The following is a 26812-nucleotide window of genomic DNA, read 5'->3' as shown; positions in this document are numbered from 1 at the left end:
GCCTGTGAGATGACCTTGAGGCATGGGTAGGACTTTTGAAAATTATTTTAGAACAAGTTATACATGCACACAACACTGAATCCAAAGAAAGAAGAGGGCGCACAGTGAAAATTAAAAGTAGGTCACCTCTCAACCACCCAGCTCCCTCCCCAGAGGCCACCCGTGGTATCAGTTTCTGAGTATTCTGTGTAGGCAAGAATTGTCTGTCTCCCCCACTGCACACACACACTTTTTTATTTTGCAAAAATTTAAACCCACAGAAAAGCCGCGAGGGTAGGACAATAAACACCCTTTGCCTAGATTCACCAATTAACATTTTGGCACGGTGCTAAGTCGTTTACAAGCATTATATCATGTGACACTCACAGCAAGCACACACTCATGCCAGTTTTGTGGATGAGGTAACGGAGGCAGCAGGCAGGTGAAGGCACTCGCCCAGGGCCAAGGGCCGGCCAGGCTGGGGCTGGCCTTCCCCACAGGCGGCCGCGGGACTTGGATTCACCGTTCTTCAGCTCGCTTTGGAGCAAAGTACTTTCTTACACGAACATGACATCCGCCTCCCTGGGATGTTTGCAGGAGGCTCAGTGGAAAAGTACACAGCTCTGGAAGCCTTCGCTGCTTCTCTGAAAACCTTCCATTCTCTAAGCAACAGCTGCTGTCACCGACCCTAGCACATGCTTCAGTGTCACCTCCTCTGCGAGGGCTGAGCTGGCTCAAGCCCTGATTTGGAAACCCCGGCGTTGGGCTCCTCGCTGCCAGTAGGATGACCTTACCAGCCTGGGCTTGGACCCCAGGGCCCTGGATGACCGGGCCCTCACGAACGCCTCAGCGTGGTCAGTCCTGCTCCTTCTTCCTCCACCTCCACCCCAGCCCCTCTCGACTCACGCTCGGCCTGAATTTCCTCTCCTCTTTAATTGCCCCAAGGACTCCCTCTCTGAGCTGCTGAGCCTTTTGTCCACACCTCCTTCAGTCTTCTCTAAGTGGTCTCCTGGCTCGGAGACTGGACGGTGGAGGACTGGAGGGACAGTTCGCCCACCTGGTAGAACTACGTGGCACAAATTGCTTGGAAGCGTTGGAGCCTTAATTTCCTCAAGTGCGTAATGAGGGCAGGAGTGCCTGGCTCAGTACCTGGCACCGCGTCAGCCCTTACTAATCTCCCGCAATAGAACTGACAGCTCTTCCAGGCTGATGTCTCTGAGTCACCCCCTGAAACCCTACCTCCCTCGTCTTAATTTCTCTGTGCCTCAGTGTCCGCCCGTGTAAAACGGGATGGTGATGGGGAGGCTGTGCGCCTTCACTGAGCTCATGCATATCAAGCACTTGTAACACTCTGCAGCCTTGCCGACCGCCACGCGTGGCCCGCGCACAGTGGGTGCGGTGGGTGTCAAGCTAATCCGCTCCACGTGGGCGCAAGAGAGCCAGGTTGGAAAAGCTGTTTGCAGCACCAGCCCGCCGGCCCCGCCCCGCCCCGCCGGCCCCGCCCCCGCCGGCCCCGCCCCCGCAGCTGTCAGGGCCGGCGGCCGCGCGCCCGTCCACCAAGCCTGAACGTCCCGCCGCGCCCCGCCTTTCTCCGCCTACACAAGTTACCTTGCGCCCGGCCGCCTTTGTCCCTCCCCCGGCTCCCATTCGCCGGAAGGTTTCTTTGTTAGCCGCGGCACCCGGCTTCCATTGGCCTGCTGGGCCGCCAATCGCGCCGGGACGCGGCCCCGCCCCGCGTGCGGCCCCGCCCCGCGCGCTGGCCTGTCGCTCCCTCGCGCGCGCCCGCCGCCCCCGAGTGCGCCCGGCGCTCCGCTCCCCTTCGCTGCGGCCGCGGGCGCCCAGGGCGGCGCGGGCACCGAGCGCGGCGACCGGCGGGCGCTTTGGGAGCGGGAGCGGGCGCGCTTGGCCGCGTCCATGGGCCCGGGGCCGGCGGGCGGCGGCGGCGGCGGCGGCGCGGGCGGGCGGCGGGGGCCGCGCGCTCTGTGAGGCGCCGGCCTGCGTGCGCGGCTGGAGGCGGCGGCCGGGGATGCGGCGGCGCCCGGCCTGAGCCCGCGCCCGGCCATGTCGGCCGCCAAGGAGAACCCGTGCAGGAAATTCCAGGCCAACATCTTCAACAAGAGCAAGTGTCAGAACTGCTTCAAGCCCCGCGAGTCGCATCTGCTCAACGACGAGGACCTGACGCAGGTGAGCGCCCGCGGCCGGCGGCGGGCGGCGGGCGGCGGGGCGGCGGGCGGGGCGGACAAAGCGGCGCCCTGCGCTCGCCGCCCGGTGACTCATGCGTTTCGGCGGCTCGAGGCGCCCGGCCGAGCGCGGGAACAAAGCGCGGGGCCGCACTCGGGCCGGGCGGCGCGGCCGGAGCGGGGTCTCGTCTCTCCCGGGCGCCCCGGGGTCGCCGCGCCGGGCCCTCCGCGGCTGGGCTCCCGGCCGCGCCCGACGGCCCGCCCCCGCCCCGCGTCCTCTCCCGGCCGCCGTGCTCCCCGAGCGTCCCCGGGCGGCCCTGAGCGAGGCCGGGGAGCCCCCTTCCCATTGCGGCCCCGCTGACCTAGTTGCGGCCGCTCCTGCCACGGACACGCTGCTTCCGAGCGGACCGGCCTGGCCCTTCCTCCGCCGCTGGAGTGCCCACCGGCCTTGGCGCTTACGGGGCCGGCGGCGGCGGCGGCCCGGGACGTGCCGCCCCCTGACCGGAGACTCGCGGCCGCTGAAACCCCGCGCCCAGCGGAGCCGCCAGGCCGCGGAGCCCGGGTCGCGCCCGAGGGCCCGCGGAGCTGTTTGCTGGGCGTGCTCCGGGCTGTGCGGTGGGCTTCCGAGGGCCCCTCCTCGGCGCTGCGGGCCTCTCTCCGGGCGGCCGCGGAGGCGGTGATGCGGGTCCCGGACCGGGACTCGGGAGATCCAGCTTCTGGTCTCCGCTGTCACTTTGAGCCGCGTGACCTTGAGCAAGTCCCTTCGCCTCTGGATAGTTTCCTTTCCGTTCCCATAAATTGGGAGCAGGGGTCCCTGGCTCTCCCCCCTCTCCAGGCGGTTGTGAAAAGCAAGGCATGAGACCTTCGTAAACTTTTCAAAGAATAAGCAAACAGAAAGTTGCTTACAGACCCGTAAACTTGGATTTAGGAAGTTTCTGGGCTTGGCAAGGTTATTCTCGGAGAGTTTTCTGGTTATCCCGGGCAGCTGCCTCAATTGCGTGTTTACACCTCATGGGGCTTGTTTGCCATTTCTTAAATTTAGGTGGACTAGAATGGAATCTGCATATTCGAGTTAAATCTGTTGAAAAAAAAATCTGTTTATTAGGTGGATTCAGAGGAGGAGGAGGTGTAGCAAATTTCCAGTGTGTTACTCTTTCTCCTTCTTCCCAGTAGAAGTGGGGGCCCTCCAGGGCACAACTGGAATGGTGGTTTCTGAAATGAGTGGGGTTATTTGTGCTGGGAGAGATTAGGCCGGGCTTCCACCTCCTGGGATCTTTCAGGAAGAAGCTGCTCTTGAAAAGAGGAGAGAGACTCGGGCCGCTGCCAGCAGCCTCAGCTGCTGCTCGCTGCATCCGGCCCTCCCCCAGCCTGTTACTCTCATCCTCAGGGCTCCATTAGAAGCCCTCAGCCAATCCGTTCCCATCAGTCTCCCCCAAGTCCCTGCTTCCTGTTGCCCCTCCCGCCCGGAGCTTATTTTAGACCGTCAAGGCTGGAGGATAGATCAGCAATCACTGAGGCCACCTCCTCTTTAAGGCGTTTCTCCTCTAGTCCTGTGCGTTTCTCGACATGCATACATACTAGCTCAAGTATAGTTGAAAAACCTTTTTTTAATCTAAACTCTACTGCATTTTTGCTCTGCAACATATTTTTTTTTCTGCCTAACAGACATCTCACAGTCCCTTTCATGGTCGTATGTATAAACGTACCAAAACTGTTTGCATCTTGTACTGTCAGGGATGTACCGTAATTTAACCATTCCTTTATGGATGCACAGCAAGGTTAGTTCCTGGTTTTGTCATTATAAACAGTGACTGCTTCAGCGAACAGCTTTCTACATGCTTGTGTGTGTGTGTGTGTGTGTGCATGCGCGCACGAGTGTAAGTATTTCTCTGGGGGCAGTTACCCAAAAATAGAATGGCTGGGTTGACATCAAATGCCTTAAATTTTTTTTTTTTAACAGATAATCACCAAATTGTCTTCCAAAAAAGGCTGTGTCATACCATTGCCAAGATTGGGTAGCAAATGATTTAATTCTCTAATAATTTCCCCAATGACCAGTGAGTTTAAGCCTCTTTTAATAATATTTATTGAGTATATTTTGTTTCTTTTGTGGGTTTTCATATTTTTTGTCCATTTTTCTCTCGGATTGGCTCCTCTCTCCCTCACTGATGTGTAGGTGCTTTATATGTACTTTAGGTGAGGCGTCCGTGAACTGTCTGTAAAAGATCACATAGTAAACATTTCAGCCTTTTGGGCCACGAGATCTTTGTGGCTCCCAGGTAGCTTTGCCGTTGTAGCACGAAAGCCTCTGTGTAAAGCTGCTGTAGATAAGACATAAACTAAGGGGTATGGATCTTTCCAGTAAAACTTTATATACACATATAGGCAGCTGGCGGGATTGGCCTTTGAGCCATGGTTTGCTGATTCCTGCTCTAGATATCAATCTGGCACTTGTCACATACTGTTTTTAATTTTATGTATGGTTAGTTCTCTTTTTCATGTGGTAGTTTTAAATGTGAATGCAATTAAATGTCTGCATTTTCTTTATAGTTTGTAGTTTTAATCTCATGCTTACGAAGGTTTTCTTTGCAACTTTATGGTATAGCCTCTTATTTCCTTCATTCTTTTATAGTTATTTTTATGCTTAGGTTGTTCATCTGTTGGATTTGTGTTTTGGGAAAATAATTCTCGGTAAAGGCAGAAGCTCTAATAGATGCTCTTCCACAAGTCCATGTAAAGTCCCCGTCGCGGCACATCGGAAACAAATCCGACTGGGAACCATGAGGTTGTGGGTTCGATCCCTGGCCTCGCTCAGTGGGTTAAGGATCCCGTGTTGCCGTGAGCTGTGCTGTAGGTTGCAGAGGCGGCCTGGATCTGGCGTGGCTGTGGCTGCGACGTAGGCGGGCAGCAACAGCTCCAATTCGACTCCTTGCCTGGGAACCTCAAAATGCCGAGGGTGCGGCCCTTAAAAAAAAAGACGAGACAAAAGACAAAAAAAAAAAAAGATCATGCAAATGTCAGTAAAGGTCTCCAGGTCAGTGCTGTTCAGGGAGAAGGCGGCACCAGACACCAGCGACGGGGCGACAGGACGTTGGCAGTTGATCAGAGGTGGGGATTGAGGAAACCTGGCCGGGTAAAAGTCCCTTTAACGGTGGCCGAGGAGAGCATATTTGGAGTAGGTTTGGGCAAGTGGGACGGAGTGAAAGATAATGTGGTAAATTGGCCATCAGGGAAGTGGAGGTGGCTGGGGCTGGAGGAGGAGTAGGGCCGAGTGGAATCTGGCACGGGAGGGAGCGGGGTGGCTCCGGAGGCTGTGTGGACTGAAACAGGAAGAGGGGAGCAGAGGGGTTGGGGGTTAGTGGGAGCTGCAGGTCTGGAACTGAGGATGCTCGGTTTCCAGGTCCTTGTCCCAGCTGGGGTTCCTGGGCTTCCTCGTGGGGCATGACCTGAGGTGATGTTTCATTCTCTTGCTGGCTCCTGCACCAGTAGGCATCGATTTTTGTGGGAGGAGTCACCAAACTTAATTCTGGTTCCTGGTCTACTGCTGTTTTGTTGCGGGACCTTGGCTGGGTGGTTTTTCTCTCATGGAGAATGAGGGGGTCGGTCTGGATCTTGCCCAGTTCTTCCAGTCCTCCTGGTCTAATTCCGCCCCTCGCTGGGCCCATGCGCCACTGCCAGGGCTACTGGGGCCTTGGGGTAGGAATCCCAGATGTTGAGGTAGGGGGGCCAGCGCTTGATCTCTTGAATCATTTCATCAACTTTCGTTGCTATGATTTTCTTAGAAGTTCCGGGATATGGATCGTCCTCATTTGACCTAATGGCCATCTCAGAAACAGCGGGAGGATTTTGTGCCCACCCTTTTTAGAAGGTTTGTAATTCCTCACAGATTGGTGGGTAGTTTGGCAAGGGGTATGTCAGAAGTCCCAGACCTCACACTTGGCCAGCAAGCGCATGAAAAGATGGTTAACATCCGTAGTGGTTAGGGACATGCAGATTGAACCCCTGATGAGATGCCGCTTTCCACCCACTAGGATGCAGAGGAAGGAAAAGGGAAAGTATCAGGTACCCCGAGGATGTGGAGCCGTTGGAGCCCGTGTGCATTGCTCACGGGAAGGTGTACGATGGTTCCGCCGGCGAGGAAGTCAGATTGTCAGTTCCTTAAGAGCATTTTCACACGACTCCGTGAGTCCATTCCTAGCGTGGACCCAAAGAATTGAAAGTAGGTATTCAAGCAGGTTTGTGTGTGTGTTCACAATAGCACTGTTCACAATAGCCAAAAAGTAGCAACAACCCAAGTATCCGTCGTGAACAAACGGATAAATCCAGTACAGTGGTATATCCAGACAGAGGAATGTAATTCAGTTATAAAAAGGAATGAAATACTGAGCCATGCTGTAACATGACTAACCCTCCAGACCATGGCGCTTAGTGGAAGAATCAGAGACAGGTCACGGATTTGTCTGTTGATATGAAATGTTCAGAAGAGGCAAATCCCTGGAAACAGAAGGCAGACGAGTGGTTGCCAAGGTTCCGGTTAGTGGGGGATCTGGTTAGTGGGGGGCAGGGGGTGCCTGCTGATGGGGTTGGTGTTATTTAGAAAGTGATGAAATGTTCTGGAATTAGATGGAAGCACTGGTTACATAACACCATGGATGTACTAAGTGGCACTGAAGTGTTCACCGTCAAGTAGTTAATTTTTTATTTTTATTTTTATTTTTTGCTTTTTAGGGCTGTACCTGCAGCATATGGAGGTTCCCAGGGTAGGGGTCAAATCAGAGCTACAGCTGCCGGTCTATGTCACAGCCACAGTAACTCGGGATCTGAGCCACATCTGCGACCTACACCACAGCACATAGCAACACTGGATCCCTGACCCACTGAGCGAGGCCAGGGATCGAACCCACATCCTCATGGATACTAGTCAGATTTGTTTCCGCTGCACCACAGTGGGGACTCCAGTTTGTTTGTTTGTTTTTGCTTTTTAGGGCTGCAGGTGCAGCACATGGAAGTTCCCCAGCTAGGGGACAAATCAGAGCTACAGCTGCCAGCCTACACTGCAGCCATAGCAACACCAGATCTGAGCTGTGTCTGCAGCCTACACTGTAGCTTTCAGAAACACAGGATCCCTAACCCACTGAGTGGGGCTAGAAATTGAACCGACATCCTCATGGATACTAATAGGGTTCATTTTCTCTGAGCCACAACAAGGACTCCTAAAGCAGTTAATTTTGGAGTTCCTTTGTGGCTCAGTGGGGTTAAGGATCTGGCATTGTCCCCGCAGTTGCGTGGGTCGCTGCTGTGGCGTGGGTCTGATCCCTGGCCTGGGAACTTCCACATGCCACAGGTGCAGCCAACAATAAAAAAGCTATGGCGTTCCCATTGTGGCGCTGCGGAAATGAATCCCACAAGTATGCATGAGGATTCGGGTTCAATCCCTGGCGTGGCTCGGTGGTTCAGGGACCCAGCTTTGCTGTGAGCTGCGGTGTAGGTCGCAGACGAGGCTCGGGTCCCATGTCTCCAGAGTGTGATTTGATCCCCACTCTGGGAACTTGCATGTGCCCCAGGTTCGGCCCTTAAAAGAAGAAGAAGAAGAAAGGTAAAGTAATTAATTCTAGGTTACATGAATTTTACCTCAATTAAAAAAAAAAAGTAAGAATCACACCCCCTTCTCCCCCAACTCCCAAACCTACCCTTTGCTCCTTGTATTACTGGAGTGAATATCTGATTGTTTTCCAGAGTCTGGACTAGGGATCGGCAAATTTTTTCTTAAAGGGCCAGATAGTAAATATTTTAGGTTTTGTAATTCCACAGGCAAATTCAAGGAGCTTGCAAAGGTACTTACATAACCATTTGCAAATATAAAAGCCATTCTTTTTTTTTTTTTTTTGTCCTTTTGCCATTTCTTGGGCTGCTTCTGCGGCATATGGAAGTTCCCAGGCTAGGCGTCCGATCGGAGCTGTAGCTGCCGGCCTACACCAGAGCCACAGCAACACAGGATCCGAGCCACGTCTGCGACCTACACCACAGCTCACGGAAACGCCGGATCCTTAACCCACCGAGCAAGGCCAGGGATCGAACCTGCAACCTCATGGTTCTTAGATTCGTTAGCCACTGAGCCACAACGGGAACTCCTAAAAGCCATTCTTGATTTCTGAGCCTTAAAAAAATAGCCAGTGGGGAATTCCTGATGTGGCTCAATGGGATTGGAGGCATCTTGGGAGCACTGGACACCAGTTCAATCCCTGGCCGGGCACAATGGGTTAAGGATACAACGTTGCCTCAGCTGCTTGGGTCGAGACTGTGGCTCGGATCTGATCCCTGGCCTGGGAAGGCCATGTGCCTTGGGGTGGCCAGAAAAGAAAAGGAAAGACAAAGCTAATGGGCTGGATTTGGCCTGTGGAGCATAGCTTGCCAACCCTCCCTGGGTTAGACCAGCCCTCTCCAATGGAACTGTATTACATATGTGTAATTTAGAATTTTCCAGTAGTCATGTTAAAGTAAGTAGAAAAAGGTGAAATCGATTTTAGTTATATTTTATTTAACCTAAGGTGTCCAGAATATCATCATTTCAACGTGTAAAGAAGCTGTCGTACACACTTGCACCTTCCCAGCCCCTCCAGTGCAGACTTAGCCACTTGGCAAGCGCCGAGTAGCTGTGTGTGGCTGGTGCCTGCAGTGGTGACTAGGGCAGGTCTGGGTGCAGCGGCCTGGCCCTCAGCTGGGTCCCTGAGACCCTGGGGGACGCGCCGTCTGGGAAAGCTGTGCTCGTGAGCTCTTGCTCCTCTGTGGGCTGTCGTGCAGACAGCCTGGGCTCAGAAGCTTCCTGGAGCGCCGCTTCTCCTGCTCCTGTGTGCATCTCTCTCAGTGTCTTTGGCCAGCTTTAGGGGTACGCTTTCTTTGTCACCATTCTTTTTTTTTTTCCTCCTTTGGCCGCACTCACAGTCTGTAGAAGTTGCCAGGCTGGGAATTGAACTTGAACCTCAGAGGTGACCTGAGCCGCTGCAGTGACAATGCCTGGTCCTCACCCAGCTGCATCACAGTGGGAACTCCTGCATGTCCCTTCTTTTTTGGTGACTCCTTTTGCTGTGTCCGAGAGCTCTGGAGCTCTGATCACTACTTCCCCTCCAGGGCAGAAGGAGGCCTGGTGCTTGCCAGTCAGGGCTTAGGGGACCTCTCTTGCGGGTGGGCTGGGAGGGGGCAGGCCTACCTGCCTGTCCAGGCAGATGGCCGGACGTGGCGACTGCATTCCGCACAGCCCTCTGCATGTGCTGAGTGTCTGCAGCCGTATCCTAGCTGCTTTTCTCCTTGCATTCGAGCCCGCTACGTGAGCTTTCTCTCTGAGCTCCTGTTCCCGTGCTACCCAGAGGGACTGCAGTTGAAGACCTGTGTTCTCTTCTTGGCGCAGATGTGGCAGGCTGACCCAGAAAGGTCACTTACATTCTCCCAGGCCTGGTTTCCCACCTGTAAAGCTGGCGCCCACATTCTCTCCACAAGGAGTGTTCTGCTGATGGAACAGATGCAGAGCACCGGCCAGGCCCGTGGGGGCTCCAGGATGGCCTTTGTGGTAACTGCTGTTCCAGGAAGCGCGCGACCACCTCTCCTGTGGGGAATGGCCTTTGTCTGGGCTCTCCCTGATGCTCTTAAGCCAAAATAAAGAAATTTGGCTTGGAATGTTTATCTTTAAATTGTCCCCAAGCTGCCAGATAGATGGAAAGAGAGGAGGGAGAGTTGCAAGCTGGAAAGGAGACGGGCGGCGGGGCGGTGTGGCCTACGCCCAGGTCCCTATATGCGGCGGGGCGGGGAGCCCTGGGGGCTGACTTCGAAGCACTGGATCTGAAAAAACAGGCTTTTGTCCTTGGAAACTCACTCTCCAGGCACCCTTTTCCCATCTGAGAGGACAGAGTTGGACCAAGTCAGTGGTTTTCAAACTTAATAAGTTGAACATGGAGCCTTTTACCCGAAGAAATTTGTACGGAAACATCGTGCATGAAAAAGAGACATGGTTTCTGGGTGACATGCAGTTGGAGCCTCTCAGCCCCCTCTGTTTTCTGCCCATGGGACCTCTAGTCATTTCTGAGGCCTCGAGGGGCAGGTCTGAAAACTCTGCCGTAGGTGTTCCCGTCGTGGCTCAGCGGTCAGGATCCCAACTGGTATCCGTGAGGACGCAGGTTCGATCCCTGGCCTCACGCAGTGGGTTAAGGATCCAGCATTGCCGTGAGCTGTGGCGAAGGTCACAGACGCGGCTCGGATCTGGCGTTGCTGTGGCTGTGGTGTAGGCCAGCCGCTGAAGCTGCAATACGCCCCCTAGCCTGGGAACTTCCATATGCCACAGGTGCGGCCCTACAGAGTTAAAAACAGAAAGAAAACGCGGCCCTAGATTTTGTGGTCCCTTGGTTTTAGCAGTTGAGCGTCCTGTGAAGTGGTCTGCAGGTCTTTCGCAGCTGCCCTGGGAGGACGCCCCGCATGCCCAGCCCTCCGGCTCCCACTATTCTGTCGCTTCCTTTGGGCGCCAGAGAGCCAGCGGGTTGATTCACTGGCACATCGTCTCTGGAGACTGGAACTAGAAGCTTCCAAAACGCTTGCTGGGTTTCTCAGTCAGGGTCATCCTAGTTCACATGAAACCGCAGCCTGGCTTTTGCCTGGCGTCTGTAACCCTTCAGGCTCCTGCCTCCTGTCACTCAGTTTAGCGTGTGCACCCTGCCCTGCAAGTGGCCTGAGGTGGTCTGCCCTGGGCTTCAGGGCGAGAGTGAGCGGATGGGCCTGATGCGTCCTCCTGAGCCTGCATGGCACGGGATCAGGGGGTGTGTCCGCCGTGACCTCCTTCCGCCCGAGGCCGCCGAGCTCCCTGGGGATGGATGGGGCTGCGTTCCACACAATTCCCACGCCAGCCTTCATGCGACCAGGTGCCTGTCCTCCCTTCTCCTGGGAGGGCCACTTGGACTTGTTAACCTGGTGTGTTTCAGTAGGAGGCCGGGCTACTGCCACCAAAACGAAGGCTGTTTAATGGACTTCTAACTCCAAGCCCTGGGAGGAGGGCCTGCGGGCCTGGAGATCTCCCCCCCCCCCCGCTCCATTAAGCAGGCAAGGGACTGTCCACTGAGACCCAGAGAGGTTCAGCCTGGGTCACAGGAAGACCAGGGTGGAATTTTCCAAAGTTCCTTTGGCCTCCCTGTGTCTGATGACAAGTGTTAACCTTTGCTGTCAGAATCAGGGCCTGGTCCTGACTTGGATTCCTGAGTTTCTGGAGTGGGGGGCGGGGTTGGGACAAGCAGAGCATTTCGCGGTTTGTCACCCGGGTCCTGACGTCTCTTAGCTGTGGGGTGTCCCGTGTCCCCTGAACAGGCTGCTGGCCTGTTGCAGTGACCACACCTTTGGTCCAGCCCTGAGCAGGAAGCAGGTTTTCCCCTGAGGAATTGAGACTCAGGGAGTGGTTGTGTCCTTGATCTCTCTGGTCCTGAAGCCCTGGTCTGGCAGGTATGTCAGGGAGACGCCTGTGCGCCTTAGACAGGCCTCTCACCTCCCAGGGGCCTGGTGGCAGCGGAAGAGCCTAAGGCAGGCCAGCAGCTGCTGAGTTCCAGTTGAGCCAGAGAAAGAGCCCAGGCCTCCTGGGCACCACACTCAGAGCCTCTTTTCCGTGCGGGACCCTCGGGTCTCAGTAGGGCCGGGCCATTCATTTGCTTTCCGCTTGGGGCTGCGCTGACCTAGAAATCTGACACGGTTCCACTTTTCACTTGCACGTGTTCACGAAAGGGAATGGGGTGGTTGAGGGCGGGGGCTTTCAGCCCAGATTTGGGTTTTATGCTGATTGAGCAAGCTAACAGGATTTAAGTGTCTGTGTCCCTCCCCTAAAAACGGGAGGCTGCGATAATACCCCTGTCTTTGGGTGCCTGTGAGGATGCTGGAAGGTGCAAGAAACAGCTGGTGCTAAAATTATAACTGCTTGAGTGTGGAGCGGGCACCCTGTGGACGCGGCTGGCTTTGTAGGCACGGACCCAGAGCGGGAGCTGCCTCTGTGATGCAATTCTGTGGGGCAGCTGGCACTCACACTCTGATTCTGCCTACCCTGCGCCCACAGAGCAGAAGCCCAGGCTGCCTCCTCCCCTGCTGAGCTGCCTAGCACCACCCCAGTAGCTTCCTCACAGGAGCCCCTCGGGCTTGGAAGGGCCATAAGCAGTTAGCTTGCTTCAGTATAAAGATTCAACTTTTCAGAATTTTATGGTCCCCGTCGTGGCTCAGTGGAAACAAACCCGACTAGGATCCATGAGGATATGGGTTCAGTCCCTGGCCTCACTCAGTGGGTTAAGGGTCCAGCGTTGTTGTGAGCTGTGGTGTATGTTGCAGTCATGGCTTGGATCTGGCATGGCTGTGGCTGTGGTGCAGGCTGGCAGCTGCAGCTCCAGTTGAAACTCCAGCCCAGGGAGTTTCTATATGCCTCAGGTGCGGCCCTAAAAAGAAGAGAAAAATTTTTTTCAGAGTGTAAGAAGTGGAGAGACCGGGTTCTGTCAGCCTGAGACCTCCCTTTAGAGGGTGGCGGCTGCTCCGGAGGGCAGCCGCCAGCCCCGCGGCCACCCTGGAGCACCTGCCAGGCCCAGAGCAGGGCCCGGTGCAAGTCCTGTGCGTGACTGTGGCAGGTCCTGACTTGGGAAGTCACTTTGGGTAGGAGTGTCAGAGGGGGACTAAGAGAAGCTGCTTTTCCTGCGGTCGCCCCTGGGAGCAGTTGATGGGATCTACGTCCTCGCGCCCCCGGCCTCGGTGCAGTGGGGCCACCCAGTCGTCCTTGACTCTCACCTGCTCATCTCCCTCCCCTCCGAAACCCGCTGCAGTTATAAATTTAGCTTCTTCCTGGAGCAGGGCCACGCAACCTTCCACGGCGTGGTTTTCTATACTTAAATCGAAGGAGCAGTTGACTAGCTCTGGGAGTATTTCCTGTGGCAGTGGTGGCATTCATAGCTGACAATAATCGCTGTGTGCCAGGCCACTGTTAACTCATTTGTATTCGGAGCCGCCTGATGAGGCAGAGAGAAGAAAACAGACGAGAAGAGGGCCTGTAACTTGCCTAATGGCCAGGCAGCAAGGCACAGAGCCGGGATGCAAACCTAGGCCATCTGACTCGACCTCCGCCTCCCAGTGCTCCCCGCGCGCACCTGAGCGGCTCGGATGGGGTCTCTGGATGTTAGATCCCTGGGTGTGTGTGGCCCTTAGCCCCTAGAGTCTGGGAGCCGGGGGCTGCCAGAGGGTGTGTGTGTGCTGGGAAGAGTGGGTTGGAGGATAACGCTTGGGCTGAACTTGTTAAATTTCCTGTCTTTTTTCCCCCCTTCCCTCGCATTTTCCTGTCCTACCTGTCATTTTATAGGAAGCACTGCTTTTTTGTTTGTTTTGGCCACGCCTGTGGCATGCGGAAGTTCTGAGCCAGGGAGTGAAGCTGCACCTCAGCAGTGACCCAAGGCACAGCAGTGACAATGCCAGGTTCTTAACCTGCTGAGCCACGAGGGAACTCCAGCAAGCACTGCTTTTTTGAGGGTCAGGGTGTGACTTTCCTGCCAAGCCATGGCCTCTGAAATTTATCCCCACACACTCTCCAGCTTTCTTCCCTTTGCCACGAGTGGCGTCATGTTCCAAAAATCCTGCGGCCACGGGCTTCTCGTCAGGCCCAGTCAGGGCAGGGGCTTCCGCTCTTCCCCCAGCGGCTACAGGCCAGGGAGGGGCCCTGAGCAGGGACTGGGCTTGCAGGGCACGTGTGTGGGCAGAGGGGTGAGCGGGTGGCTGAGCTGGGGAGTGGGAGGGAGAATGGAGAGGGTGGGCTGCCCCCTCCATGCCTGGCATCTAGTGAGCACTGTGTGTGGGGTGTTTTGTTTTGTTTTGTTTTGAGGCAAAATTTATATAACGTCAAGTTAATCATTTGAAAATGGACATTTCAGTTGTGTTAGCACATTCACAATACGCCAAATCCACCAGTACTCTCTCATTTCACACATTTCGTCACCCCGAAAGAATACCCCACACCTTGTAAGCAGTTATGCCCCATTCCCCACCCCCAGCCCTCAGCACCCATCTGTCTGCTGTCCCTGTGGACTTATTTTTTTCCTGTCCCTGTGGATTTACCTAGTCTGGACATTGCAACCTTTTGTCTGGCTTTTTGCACTGAGCATGTTTTCAGGAGTTCATGTGGTCGCGTGAAGCAGTGTCCATGGCTTGTTTATGGCCGAATGTTCCTTTACGTGGAGAGAGCGCATTCTGCCCCTTCATCTGGAGGTGGCATTTGGGCTGTTCTGTCCTCTGGCTGCTGGGAACGTTCGCTCGTGTGCGTGTTTTTGTCGAACACCTCCTTTCTCTTCTTCTGGGTGGAGACCAGGAGGGACTTGCTGGGCCCCATGGAAATGTGTCAGTGAGCTGTGTTTGGAATCAGCTCGTCCAGCCAGACATCCGCACTGCAGGCTGGCGGGGGGGGGGGGCAGTGGAGATGGTGCTGGACGGGCGGAGGAGTCCAGGATGGAGACCTGGGGTCTGCGTGCGACTGCGAGGTGCTGCTGGAGGGGCTGTGCCCATGTGCGGGGATGGCCAGGCCCCTTGGAGCCCCGTTCCCCTCCTGGAGTTCAGCGCAGCTGCCAAGCAGGAGCAGAGCTGGAGGGGGTGGGAGAGGAAGGCTAGGCCGTGTGGGGACACGCTGGTGCACCCCAGAGTGGGGAGGTTCATGGAAGCGGCGGAGAGCCAGCAGCCTCCAGAGAGCCTTGGAGTCGGAGGAAGAGGTCTCTGGCCTGCTCGCGCCTGTTTCCAGTTTTCAAGCTTTATTAGCTGTGGAGCACGGAGCCCCTTGAAGTGGCTCTCGGAACTCAGCCATGTGAAGTCCAGGTCCAGGGCAGGAGTGGCGCCCCCCTGAGGCCGCTCCCACCCCAGCTGCCTGCCCCACCCGTGCTCTGCAGGGGCTCTGAAGGGCTCTTGGAAAACCACTGGTTTGCTCTAGTCTTGCCTTAGTACTTTTTAGTGGAGTGGAACATTTGGTGGATCCGAAAGGACTCGAGTGGTGTATGGCTCCAGCAGCGGGTGCCGCGCTCCTGTCGGATGCCCGAGGTGCTCAGTAGTTTGATGTATCAGCCTCGGGGCCGCTGGGACCTGGGGCAGGGCGCGGGCAGGGCGCCCGCAAGTGCATGTTGTCTCTGTTGTAGAGCCAGCCCCCTCTCCAGGCCCCTGTCCAGACCCCTGTCCGGCCCCCTCTCCAGGCCCCTGTCCCTGGCAGAGCTCGCCTCTCAGGAGGAGGGTCTCCCTGCCCAGCGTGTGCCGGAGTCTTTCATTTCCATGGTCGGTAGGGCTGCCGCCAGGGGAAAGTCTGGCATGAGATTCTTCCCTTTAGGAAGTGTTGTTGAGGAGAAAGGCTCTGAGTAGAAGCCTAGAGACGGACATGAAGGCTTGTTTGTGTTGGGCTGACAGAGAGCCGGGGGTGTGATCAGTCCCAGGGGGAACACGGGGCCAGTTGCTGATGGGGTGCGCTTGGGTGGCTGGGGCTCCTTTATGCTTCTGATTACTCAGGGCTTTTGTTAATGTGGGTTACATCCATGGTATTTACTGTAGAAATTAAAACTGAGACATCAAAATTTATTTTTTAAGGCCACACCTGTGGCACATGGAAGTTTCTGGGCTAGGGATTGAGTCTGAGCCACATTTGTGACCTGTGCCACAGCTCGGTGGGTTAAGGATCCGGTGTGGCTGGATGAGCTGTGGTGTAGGTTGCAGACACGGCTCAGATCCCGAGTTGCTGTGGCTCTGTCATAGGCCGGCAGCTGTAGCTCCGATTTGACCCCTCCCCTGAGAACCTCTGTATGCCACAGGTGTGGCCCTAAAAAGCACACATACAAAATTTTTTTTGACTTGAAATTCCCGCAGCAGGTTAAGAATCCAGCCTTGTCTCTGTGGCCGTGAATGTTTGATCCCTGGTGTGGGAACTTCCAAATGCTACGGGTGTGACAATTAAAAATATAGTTTTGGCTCATGAACCCCTTAAAAGAGTCTTAGGGCCCCCTGAAAAAGGCCGTACTTTGAGAACCTCTGGTCTGGCCCAAGCTGGGCCGTTTGCTTGAAGGCTCCAAATGCCTCGATGGGAGCTGCCCTGAGGACGCGGAGGCGAGGACATGTGTCTGGACTGAGCAGAGGCCGAGGCCCCCGCTCAGAATGCTGGGGTGGGCACAGGGTGGAGGAGGGGGGCCGCCAGCACATTCCAGGGCTGGCTCCCCCGGCCTCCTGCTGCCAAGGGTCCCCTGAGGTGCGGCACGTGGCTCATGGTGGGGACGGTTCGTTCTGGCCGAGCAGACAGGAGTCTGCGGCTCAGAGGAGTCGTGCTCTGTGTCACTTTCTCGTCTGGGCACCGCTGCGGGCGGGGCAGGTGTCGCTGGGACTGGAGAGCCGGGCGGCTGAGGACTGCCGGCCAGGGCAGGTGGTCCTCCTCTGGCTCTGCCGCTGCCTGGCTCTGCCGCCAGGAAGCAAGACCACCTCCGTCTTCCCCTGGTCACTGCATGTGCCTGATACACTCTAGGACCCCGGAGACGTGGGGCTGGGCTTGGGTGGGAAGCCAGGGTGGGGACGAGGATCGCATTCCGGGCTCCAGGTGTGCCCTCTGAGCACGTGGGCGGGAAGGGAATTCAGGGGACTCTTGGAGGCCCCCAGGGGTCTCAAGTCTCACACTAGGGATTTTTCCATTCTATTTTTTGGGAAGAAGTTTGGATCAACCTTCAGAATTTTCCTCTTCCAAAGAAAATGATCTCTTATCTTTGGGATGGAAGTCTCCTCACCAGGTCCTGCCCCTTGGGTTTGGTAGCCGGACAGGAATTTCCCTGTCTTTAAAGTTAAATGAGACGTTATCCCCCACGGACTTAGATGCCTCAGTTACAGCACAGCCTTTGCAGTGACTGTGTTTTAGGGCATCTGGTAAAGAACACATCTTGGCCTTTCTTGTCCTCTTGCTGCCCCTCTGCTTCCAGCTCGGGGGTGTCAAAAGACCTGCACGTGGAGATTTCCAGCTTGGGCCCCCCAGCCTGCTTACAGGGAGCCCCCCAGGACCCCCGTCCAGCACCCCCTTCAACCTGTTTGCCTTTGTGGCTTTTGAGGAGCTAACTCTGCAGACTCCCTTTGACAGGTGGTGTTTACTTTGTTGGTTTCCCCTGAAGGAGGTTTAACAACAGTCACCAAACTTGGACACGCATGTGCACAGCCACCAGAAACAGGGACATGACCCCAGTGTCACCCACAGGTGAATGGATAAGCAACTGTGGCCCATCCACGCAGCGGGGTAATTTTTGGCCATGAAAAGTAGTGAGATAGCAGCCCCCGCTACAGTGTGGCTGGCCCTTGAAAACATCTGCTCGGTGGAAAAAGCCAGACGCAGAAGACCACATGCTCTCTGATTCCTTTTGTGTGAAACATCCAGCTCAGGCAAGTCTGCGAGACGGAAAGCAGACGGGTGGTTGCTGGGGGCTGGGGAAGGGGTGGCTGCGGGCAGTGACAGCTCGAGTGTATGGGGCGTCTTTTGGGGTGACACAGATGCTCTCGAGCTGATCGTGGTGAGGGATGGCACCACACACCGTTGACTTGCACACTTACTTTGGCTTATCTTTTCCTCATGGCCTCAGCCGTAGCACGTGCAAGCTCCCTGGCTGTGAGATGCATCAGAGCTGCAGCGAGGCCTCCACCACAGCCGTGGCAGTGGGGTCTCAGCTCGTGGCAGTGCTGGATCCTTAACCTACTGAGTGAGGCCTCCTCACAGACACCATGTCAGCTTCTTAACCCACTGAGCCACAGTGGGAACTCTGGCTTGTACGCTTTTGAATGCTGAGTTGTATGGTATGTGAGTTAGACCTCAAAAGTAAGTTATTAGAGGAAGTTCCTGTGTGGCCCAGGAGGTTAAGGATCTGGCACTGCTGCAGTTGTGGTGCAGGTCATGACGGCGGCATGGGTTCAGTCCCTGGCCTGGGAGCTTCCATATGCTGCGGGGCTGCCAAAAATATAAAGAAAAAAGAATGGCGTTCCCATTGTGGCTCAGTGATAATGAACCCGACTAGTATCCACAAAGGTGTGGGTTTAATCCCTGGCCTTGCTCGGTGGGTTAAAGGACCCGGCATTGCCAAGAGCTGTGGTGTAGGTCACTGATGCGGCTCGGATCCAGCATTGCTGTGGCTGTGGTGTAGGCCAGCAGCTGCAGCTCTGGTTCGACCCCTAGCCTGGGAACCTCCATATGCTGTGGAGTAGCCAACAAAAGGGTAAGTTATTACAGAAATACTCCCGAACAGTTATTACCCCACCTCGTTTTTGATTTGTGCTTGTAATTCACATTTTGCCCAACTATTATTGGACATCTTTGTTTCCTGTCTCTCTGTCATTTTTGGTTTGACATTTGCTCCCCGTGTGTAGCTAGCACCACAGTCTCTCTCTGTCGTACGTGCCATCCTGGTGCCCCAGGCCCCCCAGAGCATGCTGTATGGACCTGGCATTGGCCTTGTCCTCATACCTTTGTGTGCGTGTCTGTACACACACGGCTTAGGGCCTGGCATGGTCCCGTGTGTGGCAGCAGCGTGGTTGTGTTCTGTCCTGAAAGCAGCTGGGCATCACATGACATCATTTGGAGTTTGGGTCGTTGTTTCACCAGATAGTGTCTTTGTCTCAACCCTATGCTACTTGTGATTTGGCTGAAAGGTAGGACTGTCAGCAGCTTGTCCCGAGGTTTAGGGCTCTGGAGGAGGCGGTCCTGGAGATGCTAGGCCTCATGGCATCATGGGGACCTGCCTTCTCCCCTTTAAAGCCCTGCTCCCTGGCGTGCTACCAGATGGATGGCACTGCATGAGGCCCTGTGGCGTCAGCCTCCCTGGCTCGTGCATGTCCCCGACATCCATTTCTTTCTCTTTCTCTTTTTCATGGCTGCACCCGTGGCATCTGGAAGTTCCCAGGCCAGGCCCTGAATCCAAGCTGCAGCTGTGACCCGTGGCGAAGCTATGGCAGCATCGGATCCTTTAACCCACTGTGTTGGGCCAGGGATCAAACCCACATCTACGCAGCGACTCAAGCCGCTGCGGTCGGGTTCTTAACCGCTGTGCCATGGCAGGAACTCGGCGACGTGGGCTGCTGAGCTTGCTCCTGCTTGGTCCTCACAGGGGCCTCCCAGACCCTTCCACTCTGCTCCCTGGAGCCGAGTTCCTCCCCCTTGGTTCTACTTTTTGTGTTGTCTCGTTTTGGGTATTCTCAGTGGCTCTGTTGTCTTTGCCTCCTGATCTTTGGCAGCAAAAATGGGTAAACTGCATTTTCTTTTTTCCCTTTTTTTTTTTTCGGTCTTTTTTTGTCTTTTCTAGGGCCACTCCTATGGCACATGGAGGTCCCCAGGCTAGGGGTCTAATTGGACCTGTAGCTGCCAGCCTATGCCAGAGCCACAGCAACATGGGATCTGAGCCACATCTGTGACCTACACCGCAGCTTATGGCAATGCCGGATCCTTAACCCACTGAGAGAGGCCGGGGATTGAACCCGCAACCTGATGGTTCCTAGTTGGATTTGTTAACCACTGAGCCACGACGGGAACTCCTCCTTTTTTTTTTTTGTTTTTTGTTTTTGAAGGTTGTCCCTGAGGCATATGGAGGTTCCCAGACTAGAGGTCGAATAGGAGCCATAGCCACTGGCCTACACCACAGCTCACAGCAATGCCAGATCCTTAGCCCACTGAGCAAGGCCAGGGATCGAACCTGAATCCTCATGGATGCTAGTCAGATTTCCTCCCACTGAGCCAGCCCAGGAACTCCTAAACTGCATTTCTTGCAACTTTCTTCCGGGCCTCGTGTCCTGGTGTAACTGGTGGACTCTCTGTCCGTCCCCCAAAGTGTCCCAGTTTGGATGCTGAATCTGGGGGTGCTCTGCTCACTTGGCTCTGCTTCCTCTGGGTGGAGGTGGGTGCCTGTGCTCACAGTTAGGTCTTTGCACACACATTCTCCTTGGGGGTCTAGTCCTGGACCAGCACGTACGTTCTGCAGGGACGGTGCGAGCCTTTATTTCTGGACGCGGCTCGCTGACAGGTGGCTCATGGTTCAAGGCAAGATGTAGGGTCAGGTTGCCTTGACTCAGGCCCCGCAGCTTCCTTGGGTGTGAGATGGAGGGAAGAGGGGGCGCAGAGGGCCTGGAACAGCGGCCGCCTCCTAAGCCGTGAGTGTTGGCTGTGGTGACAGCAGGGGTAGGACAGCTGTGACTAAGAGAGGCAACTGACGGGCACTTCAGATGATTTCTCGGTGTGCCCAGTCAGATGGTGTGTGTGTCCCCAGAGCCAGCCTTGATGCTTTCCTGACAGCTGGGGAGCAGCAGCCTCTGTCACTCAGAAGCCTGGTCACACGCCCTGGGTGCTGATGGTGCCGAATCGTGTGCAGTGGCCGCCCCGTGGCTGGGTGTCCTCGCAGTGGCCCACGGTCCTCTGCTGATTTCCCGTGGCAGGTGACAGGCCCTGGGCGCTGGCACTGGCAGGGGGCGCCCGCGTGAGGAGTGGGCTTGGGGTTCTGCTGCAGGACGGTTTTCTCCAGGGCCCGAGAGCTCTTGGCCAGTCTTGGAGGTGAGTTCCAGCACCGTCCGGCCCACGTGGCATCGGGGGGAGGAGCCGGTGCGTGGCCTCCGGCGGGTCTGCAGCGGCGGCCGATGCCGGTTGTGCTGGGCGGAGGGTCCCGTGCTGCCCGCTCGGGGTCGGGAGGCGGGCCCCGCGCGCCGAAGAGCCTCTGTGTTCAGCGGGTTTGGACAGAGCGCGCTTCCAGCGGCCAGGACGCGGTGAGGTCTTGGCGAGGGCACGGCCTCAGACTGACTTGGACGTGGGCTCGCGTTTCTCTTGACCGACTTCCATCCACGCGGCCCAGAAAAGACAGGCGACCTTGGAATCGCTCGTGATTTATTTACAAGCGTATGAAGACGGCCAGACGGCTGCTACCCAGGCCTCATTTCTCCTTTTGGAATCGAAATGCAGAAACTATGACACAGCCCGTTTTCTCTGCGAGTGGAAGCGCTTCCACAGAAACTCTTTTGGGGAAAAGAAGGGCAAGGAACCAACCTCCAAACCACAGAAGACGGATTAGCCGGCGTTTACACTCCCTCTGCCCACAGACCTTTCAGCGAGGCGTCTGCCAGGGGCTCTCTGCCCCACCTCATGCTTCAGGGCAGCTCCTCAACGCCCCACCTCCTTGAAATCCTGGCCCCCGCAGGTGGGATTCTTCTCTGAAGCTGCGGGGGCCTGTTCCTGAGAACTGCTGTGCACATGGCCACTCTGCGTGGGGTTTATAGCCGCGGCCTGATGTGACAAGCCTGTGCGGGGTCGCATGCTTTGCCCTTACCCTCCGAGTCAGGGGCCCTGGAGTCCCTCTGCCTGACCTCGAATGCTCTAGGCCTGCCTGGTTTCAGCACTGGCCCTGTGCTTGGGCCTGAGGAGGTGCTGGGGTTTATGTCCCTGACTCTCAGGCGTTGGTCGTTCAGTGACTCGGTGGGTGTGTCTGATGTGATTTAAAATTTTTTTAATGGAAAGGATGTATGTATTTTCCTTTTATTGTAGATGATGAAACTGAGATTCTTAGACACAGTGTCCTGTTCTGGGCCACGCGGTGATAAAGACATAGAACCAGGGCTTGAACTTGAGCCTCCTGGTTCCCAGGCTGTGTTCTTTCTTTTTAGGGCCACACCCGTGGCATGTGGAAGTTCCCAGGCTAGGGGCTGAATCAGAGCTGCGGCTGCCGGTCTACACCGCAGCCACACCAACGCCATATCCGAGCCACATCTATGCCCTACACCAAAGCTCACAGCAATGCCAGATCCTTAACCCACTGAGCAAGGCTAGGGATTGAACCTGCATCCTCATGGTTACTGGTTGGGTTCATTACTGCTGAGCCACAGTGGGAGCCCCCCAGGCTGGGTTCTTTCCACTGACTGTGCCGAGCTGTTAGGTCGTTTTGGTGAGATGCAGTGTAAGGTGTAGGGGTGCCCTGACCTCACTCATCTTCTGTCAGGAGTGATCAAGCCCCTGCCCTGGGCAGGATGCAGGCAGGCGTGAGCAGGCAAAACCTCTGCCCTTCCTTTTCGTCAAAAGTAATGTCTGGAAAGTGCTACGTAGTAGCATTACTTTACAAAAAAGGAGAAAAATAAAACACTCAAGACTTGTTCATGATTCCAATAGTGAATGCAATAGCTGTTTTCTTTCCTTTTTTTTTTTCTTCTTTTTGGGCCATGCCTACTGCACATGGAAGTTCCCAGGCCAGGGATGGAACCCACGCCCCAGCAGTGATCCCAGCTGCTGCAGTGGCAGTGCTGGATCCTTAATCTGCTGCGCCACAGAATTCCCACAATAGCTATTTTCTTACTGCCTCCTAATCTTACTCCATCCTGCTGCATTTTTTAATCCACGGATCACATTTTCACATCCTCCCTTGGTTGCATGTTCACATGACTGGTCTCTTGCTAGACTGAGAGCCCCTTGGGGACTGAACACGCTTCATGTTTTTATCTCTGATTCCTTGACCGATTCCAGTTTCACAGCAGCCTGTGGGGAAATTCTCCCAAACGCCTCAAGAAGAGGCTGGTTGCCCAGGAGACAGAGGGAAGCCACCCGGCTCTGTGCAGGGAGCACTGCTTGATGGAGTTTTGTGGGCCCATACTCTAGAGGGTTTCTTGGGGCATTCCCTGGTGGCTCAGCAGGTTAAGGATCCAACCTCGTCGCTACTGTGGCACTGCTTCGATCCCTGAGCCTGGAACTTCTGCATGCTGAGGGCGCAAGAAATAGATAGATAGGTAGATAGAGGGTTTCTTGAATTCCTCCTAGTTAGTTATTAATTCCACTGAATGGCTGTGAGTGTTATAGTGGCTTAATAGTCATCAGCAGTCGTTTAGCCATTTTCTTATTGGACACCAGTTCCTCCCCAGTCCTGAGCAGAGCTCTGTGCTGCTGTCTGTGTGATTTCTTCAGGCGCAGTTTCTGGCTGTGGGGTTCCTGGGCCAGGAGCATGGAAACGTCGTAGTTCTCGCACGCGTGGCCACGTGGCTGCTCTCTGAGAAGCCAGGTTCCTGCAGTGTCTCTGCCTTTGGTTTTTGCCAGTGGGGTGCATGGGATGGCCTGGTTGGAGCTTGGCTTCAGGAAAGGGAGAAGCCTGGTTGCAATGCAGCCTGTCCGCCTGTGCCTCTGCGTGCCGGCTGCCCCCAGTGTTGGGTGCTGCCCGGTTCCTCCTGGTGACCTGGGCCCTCCGAGGGTGGAAGCCAGATCACGCAGGCCGTGGCTTGGAGGCTTGCCCAGCAGCACCCAGTGAGCACGTAGGGAACAGTGCTCAGCTGTGCGGTGTGACGCCCGAGTGTGTCACTGACTCACGCCCGCGATGGTTTTCCCAGTCACGAGGCCCTGCCCTGCGCTGGACACCTCGCTCGACCAGGGCGAGATTCCGGTCCGTGGCAAGCTGGGGTGTGGACGAGGACGGGAACAGAGGAGGCTTGGAGTAGGGAGATGGGCCTTGGCGGGGGAGCAGAGTGTTGCCAGAGGTGGGGGGGGTGGCGTCCTTCCCTGGGGGGCGTAGGGATGAGAGCAGCTGGGGTGGGGGAGGTGGGAGCAGCCGCAGGAGGTGCTCCGTGGACACTTGGCTTTGGGTCGGTTCCTGTACTCAGAGGGGCTGTGGGGTTTTGAGGGGACCTGTGTAGGGACAGTGCGGTGCCCTGCTCCGTGGAGTAGTTGGGTTTTGTGGGGGGAGGCAGCTTTGGAAGTGAGAGGCCCCAGAGGATGGGATGGAAGGCCTGGAGGATGACGGGACATTGACCAGGGCTCAGGACGGGGGCAGCGCGCGTTCTTGCTTGGTCAGTGTTGGGTGCTCCCTCTTTGGGGCCATACGGCGGTGTGTCTGCTCGCCCTTCTCCGTGCCCTGTGCACGCTGAGGGTACGTGAACCCGAGGGGACAGAAGAGCGAGCTCAGCCCCTCTCACTGCCTCCTCGACTCCGTGAGCCTCAGACGGGCCACGTGCAGCTGAGAGCCGAGCGTGTCATGTTCTGGACCCTTGGAGTGGGCTGTGCTCGGCGGCTGTGTCCAGAGGCCTGTTTGTGTCTGGGAAGCGTCAGTGTGGCAGCTTGATGACTCTGTGGGAGGCAGGCCAGGAGGTGAAGGCCTTCCCTGCTGCCTGCGGCCCGCCCACTTGGCCTGAGTCGAGACCGTCAGGCCGTCCCTGATGCAGCCCAGATCTGCCCGAGGACGGTGGGGAGAGGAAGGGGGCCAGAGAACCTCACCTCAGTCAAGTCACAGGCCCGAGAGAAGGTGCACGCATGTGTGCACGTGGGCCCAGAGGGAGCTGTTGGGAAGGCCAGTGGGCCCAGGCAGTGCAGCCCAGCCAGGGAGGGCTGGCCTTGTCTAGAGATGAGCCCTGTGGACTGCAGAGGCCTTGGTGGCTGGAGCCTCTGTGCTCTGGGGCTGCGATGAGTCTCCTTCTAGCAGTAAAGGCCTGTGCGTGGGTAGAGGGAGTATTTAGGAAGTAATAGGTTTGAGGTTTTTTTTTTTTTAAGTAACCTTTTTCCTTTGAGGTAATGGACGTTTTGCCTGCAGTTGTAAGACGTAACCCGGAGAGATCCCACGTGCTCTCTGCCCGGCTCCCCCAGGGGTAGCATCCTGTAAGGGGAGAGCACAGGATCAGAGTCAGGCCAGCAGCATCGCGCAGTCCCTGCGGGGTCCCTCACAGCCACACCGCCTGCCCACCCACCACCACTGCCTCCTTAGCTCCTGGCAGCCGCAGATCTGGTCTCCATTTCTAGAAATCCCACATTTCAAGAATGTTATGTCAGGAGTTCCCATCCTGGTTCAGAGAGTTAAGAACCCGACTAATAGCCATGAGGATGCGGGTTCGATCCCTGGCCCCACTCAGTGGGTTAAGGATCTGGTGTTGCCGTGAGCCGTGGTGTAGGTTGCAGATGCAGCTTGGATCCTGCGTTGCTTTGGCTGTGGTATAGGCCACCAGCTACAGCTTCAATTCGTCCCCTTGCCTGGGAACTTCCACGTGCCATGGGTAGGGCCCTAAAAAGACCGAAAAAAGAAAAAAAGAAGAAAAAGACTTATGTCCTGGGAATCATACATCATGTAACCTTTGGGGATCGGCTTTTTCACTCATCATCGTTCTTTGGAGAGTCACGCAGGTAGCACTGATCTCTGGTTGGTTCCCTTTTACTGTTTACTCGTGATCCACGGCGTGCACCACTTGGCCACTAGGGACGTCTTCATTGCTTCCAGGATTTTTTTTTTTTTTTACCCTACGAATAAAGCTGCAGTAACCAGTCATGCACAGTTTGGGTGTGAACAGAAGCCTCTGTTTCTCTGGAATCAGTGCCCAGGAATGCATTTCCCGGATCATACTGTAGTTGCATGTTTGGGTTTTAAGAACCTACTAAATGGTTTTCAGAGCGTCTGTGCCATTCTTCATCCCCTCCAGCAGCGTGTGGGTGATGGACTGTCTTCGCATCCTTCCCAGCACTCGGAGTTGTCATCATTTTAAATTGGGGCCATTCTGATAGGTGTGCAGTGACGTGTCGCGTGGTGTCACGTTGCATTTCGCCAGTAGCTGATGATGTTCAGCGGCTTTTCAGTACTGATTTGTCATTCGTGTGTCTTCTGTGGGACGTCTTTGCGTGGCCTTTGCCCATGTTCTAATTGGGTTGTTTGGGTGGTTCTAATTGGGTTATTGAGTTTTGAGAGGTTTTTTATATATTCCAGATACGAGTCTTTTTTTATATATGTGGTTTTCAAATATTTTATTTCACTCCGTGGCTTATCTTTTCACTCTTCTAGTGGACCTTTAGTAGAACAAATATTTTTATTATTTATTTATTTGTCTTTGGAGGGCCGCCTCTGTGGCATGTGAAGGTTCCTAGGCTAGGGGTCATTTCAGAGCTGTAGCTACTGGCCTACACCACAGGCACAGCAACGCCAGATTCAAGCTGCATCTTCAACCTACACTGCAGCTCAAGACAACGCCAGATCCTTAAGCCACTGAGCAAGGCCAGGGATTGAACATGCATCCTCATGGATACTACTCAGATTTGTTTCCACTGAACCACAACGGGAACTCTGGGCAAATAGTTTTAATTTTAATGTCCAGTTTGGCAATTTGTATTCCACTTTGATTTACTTTTTTGTGTAAGTTTGAGATTTATTTATTTTTTGCCTATGATGCCCAGTTGCACCAGCACCATTTGTTGCAGGACTCACTCCTCCACTGAAGTTTTAGCACCTTTGTTAAAAGTTAAATTGGGCATATTTATGTGGGTCTGTTTCTGGGCTCTCTCTTCTGCTCCATTGATCTCTGTGTCTAACCTTCTCAAACCTCACAGTCTTGGTTACTGTGGTTTATCCTTTCACTTAGACGAATGGGTTCTTCCCTCTTTCTTCTTCTTCCTCTTTTTTTTTTTTTTTGCTGCATCCTATGCCGTAGCTCTGGCAGTGCTGTATCCTTTAACCCACTATGCCGGGCTGGGGATTGAACTCACATCTCTGCAGCCACCTGAGCTGCAGCAGTCAGGTTCTTAACCCACTGTGCCATAGTGGGAACTCCTGTTCCTATTTAAAAACTGTTCTAGCTCCTTTGCCTTTCCATATGAATTTTATAGTAATCTTACCCATATCTGCAGAAGGTCTCGCGAGCTTTTGTTA

At 55.2% G+C, this 26812-nt stretch overlaps 1 protein-coding gene across 7 annotated transcripts in view; it reads left to right on the top strand.

Annotated features, from left to right (window-relative positions):
- Window positions 1-1752: 1752 nt before the first annotated feature.
- MPRIP (myosin phosphatase Rho interacting protein) overlaps window positions 1753-26812 on the top strand; it is a 112865-nt gene continuing 87805 nt past the window's right edge. For 4 of the 7 annotated variants that reach the window (XM_047756585.1, XM_047756581.1, XM_047756583.1 and 1 more), the window contains exon 1: window positions 1965-2163. In XM_047756585.1, the coding sequence (XP_047612541.1) occupies window positions 2041-2163 (123 nt within the window). In that variant the 5' untranslated portion in view covers window positions 1965-2040. Of the gene's footprint in view, window positions 2164-26812 lie in introns of all 7 variants that reach the window. The other 3 variants (XM_047756587.1, XM_047756584.1, XM_047756586.1) reach the window with 3 other exon arrangements.

The sequence above is a fragment of the Phacochoerus africanus genome, chromosome 14 (assembly GCF_016906955.1).
Source record: "Phacochoerus africanus isolate WHEZ1 chromosome 14, ROS_Pafr_v1, whole genome shotgun sequence".
Taxonomy (NCBI): Eukaryota; Metazoa; Chordata; class Mammalia; order Artiodactyla; family Suidae; genus Phacochoerus; species Phacochoerus africanus.
This window is presented reverse-complemented; position numbering and strand designations above follow the sequence as displayed.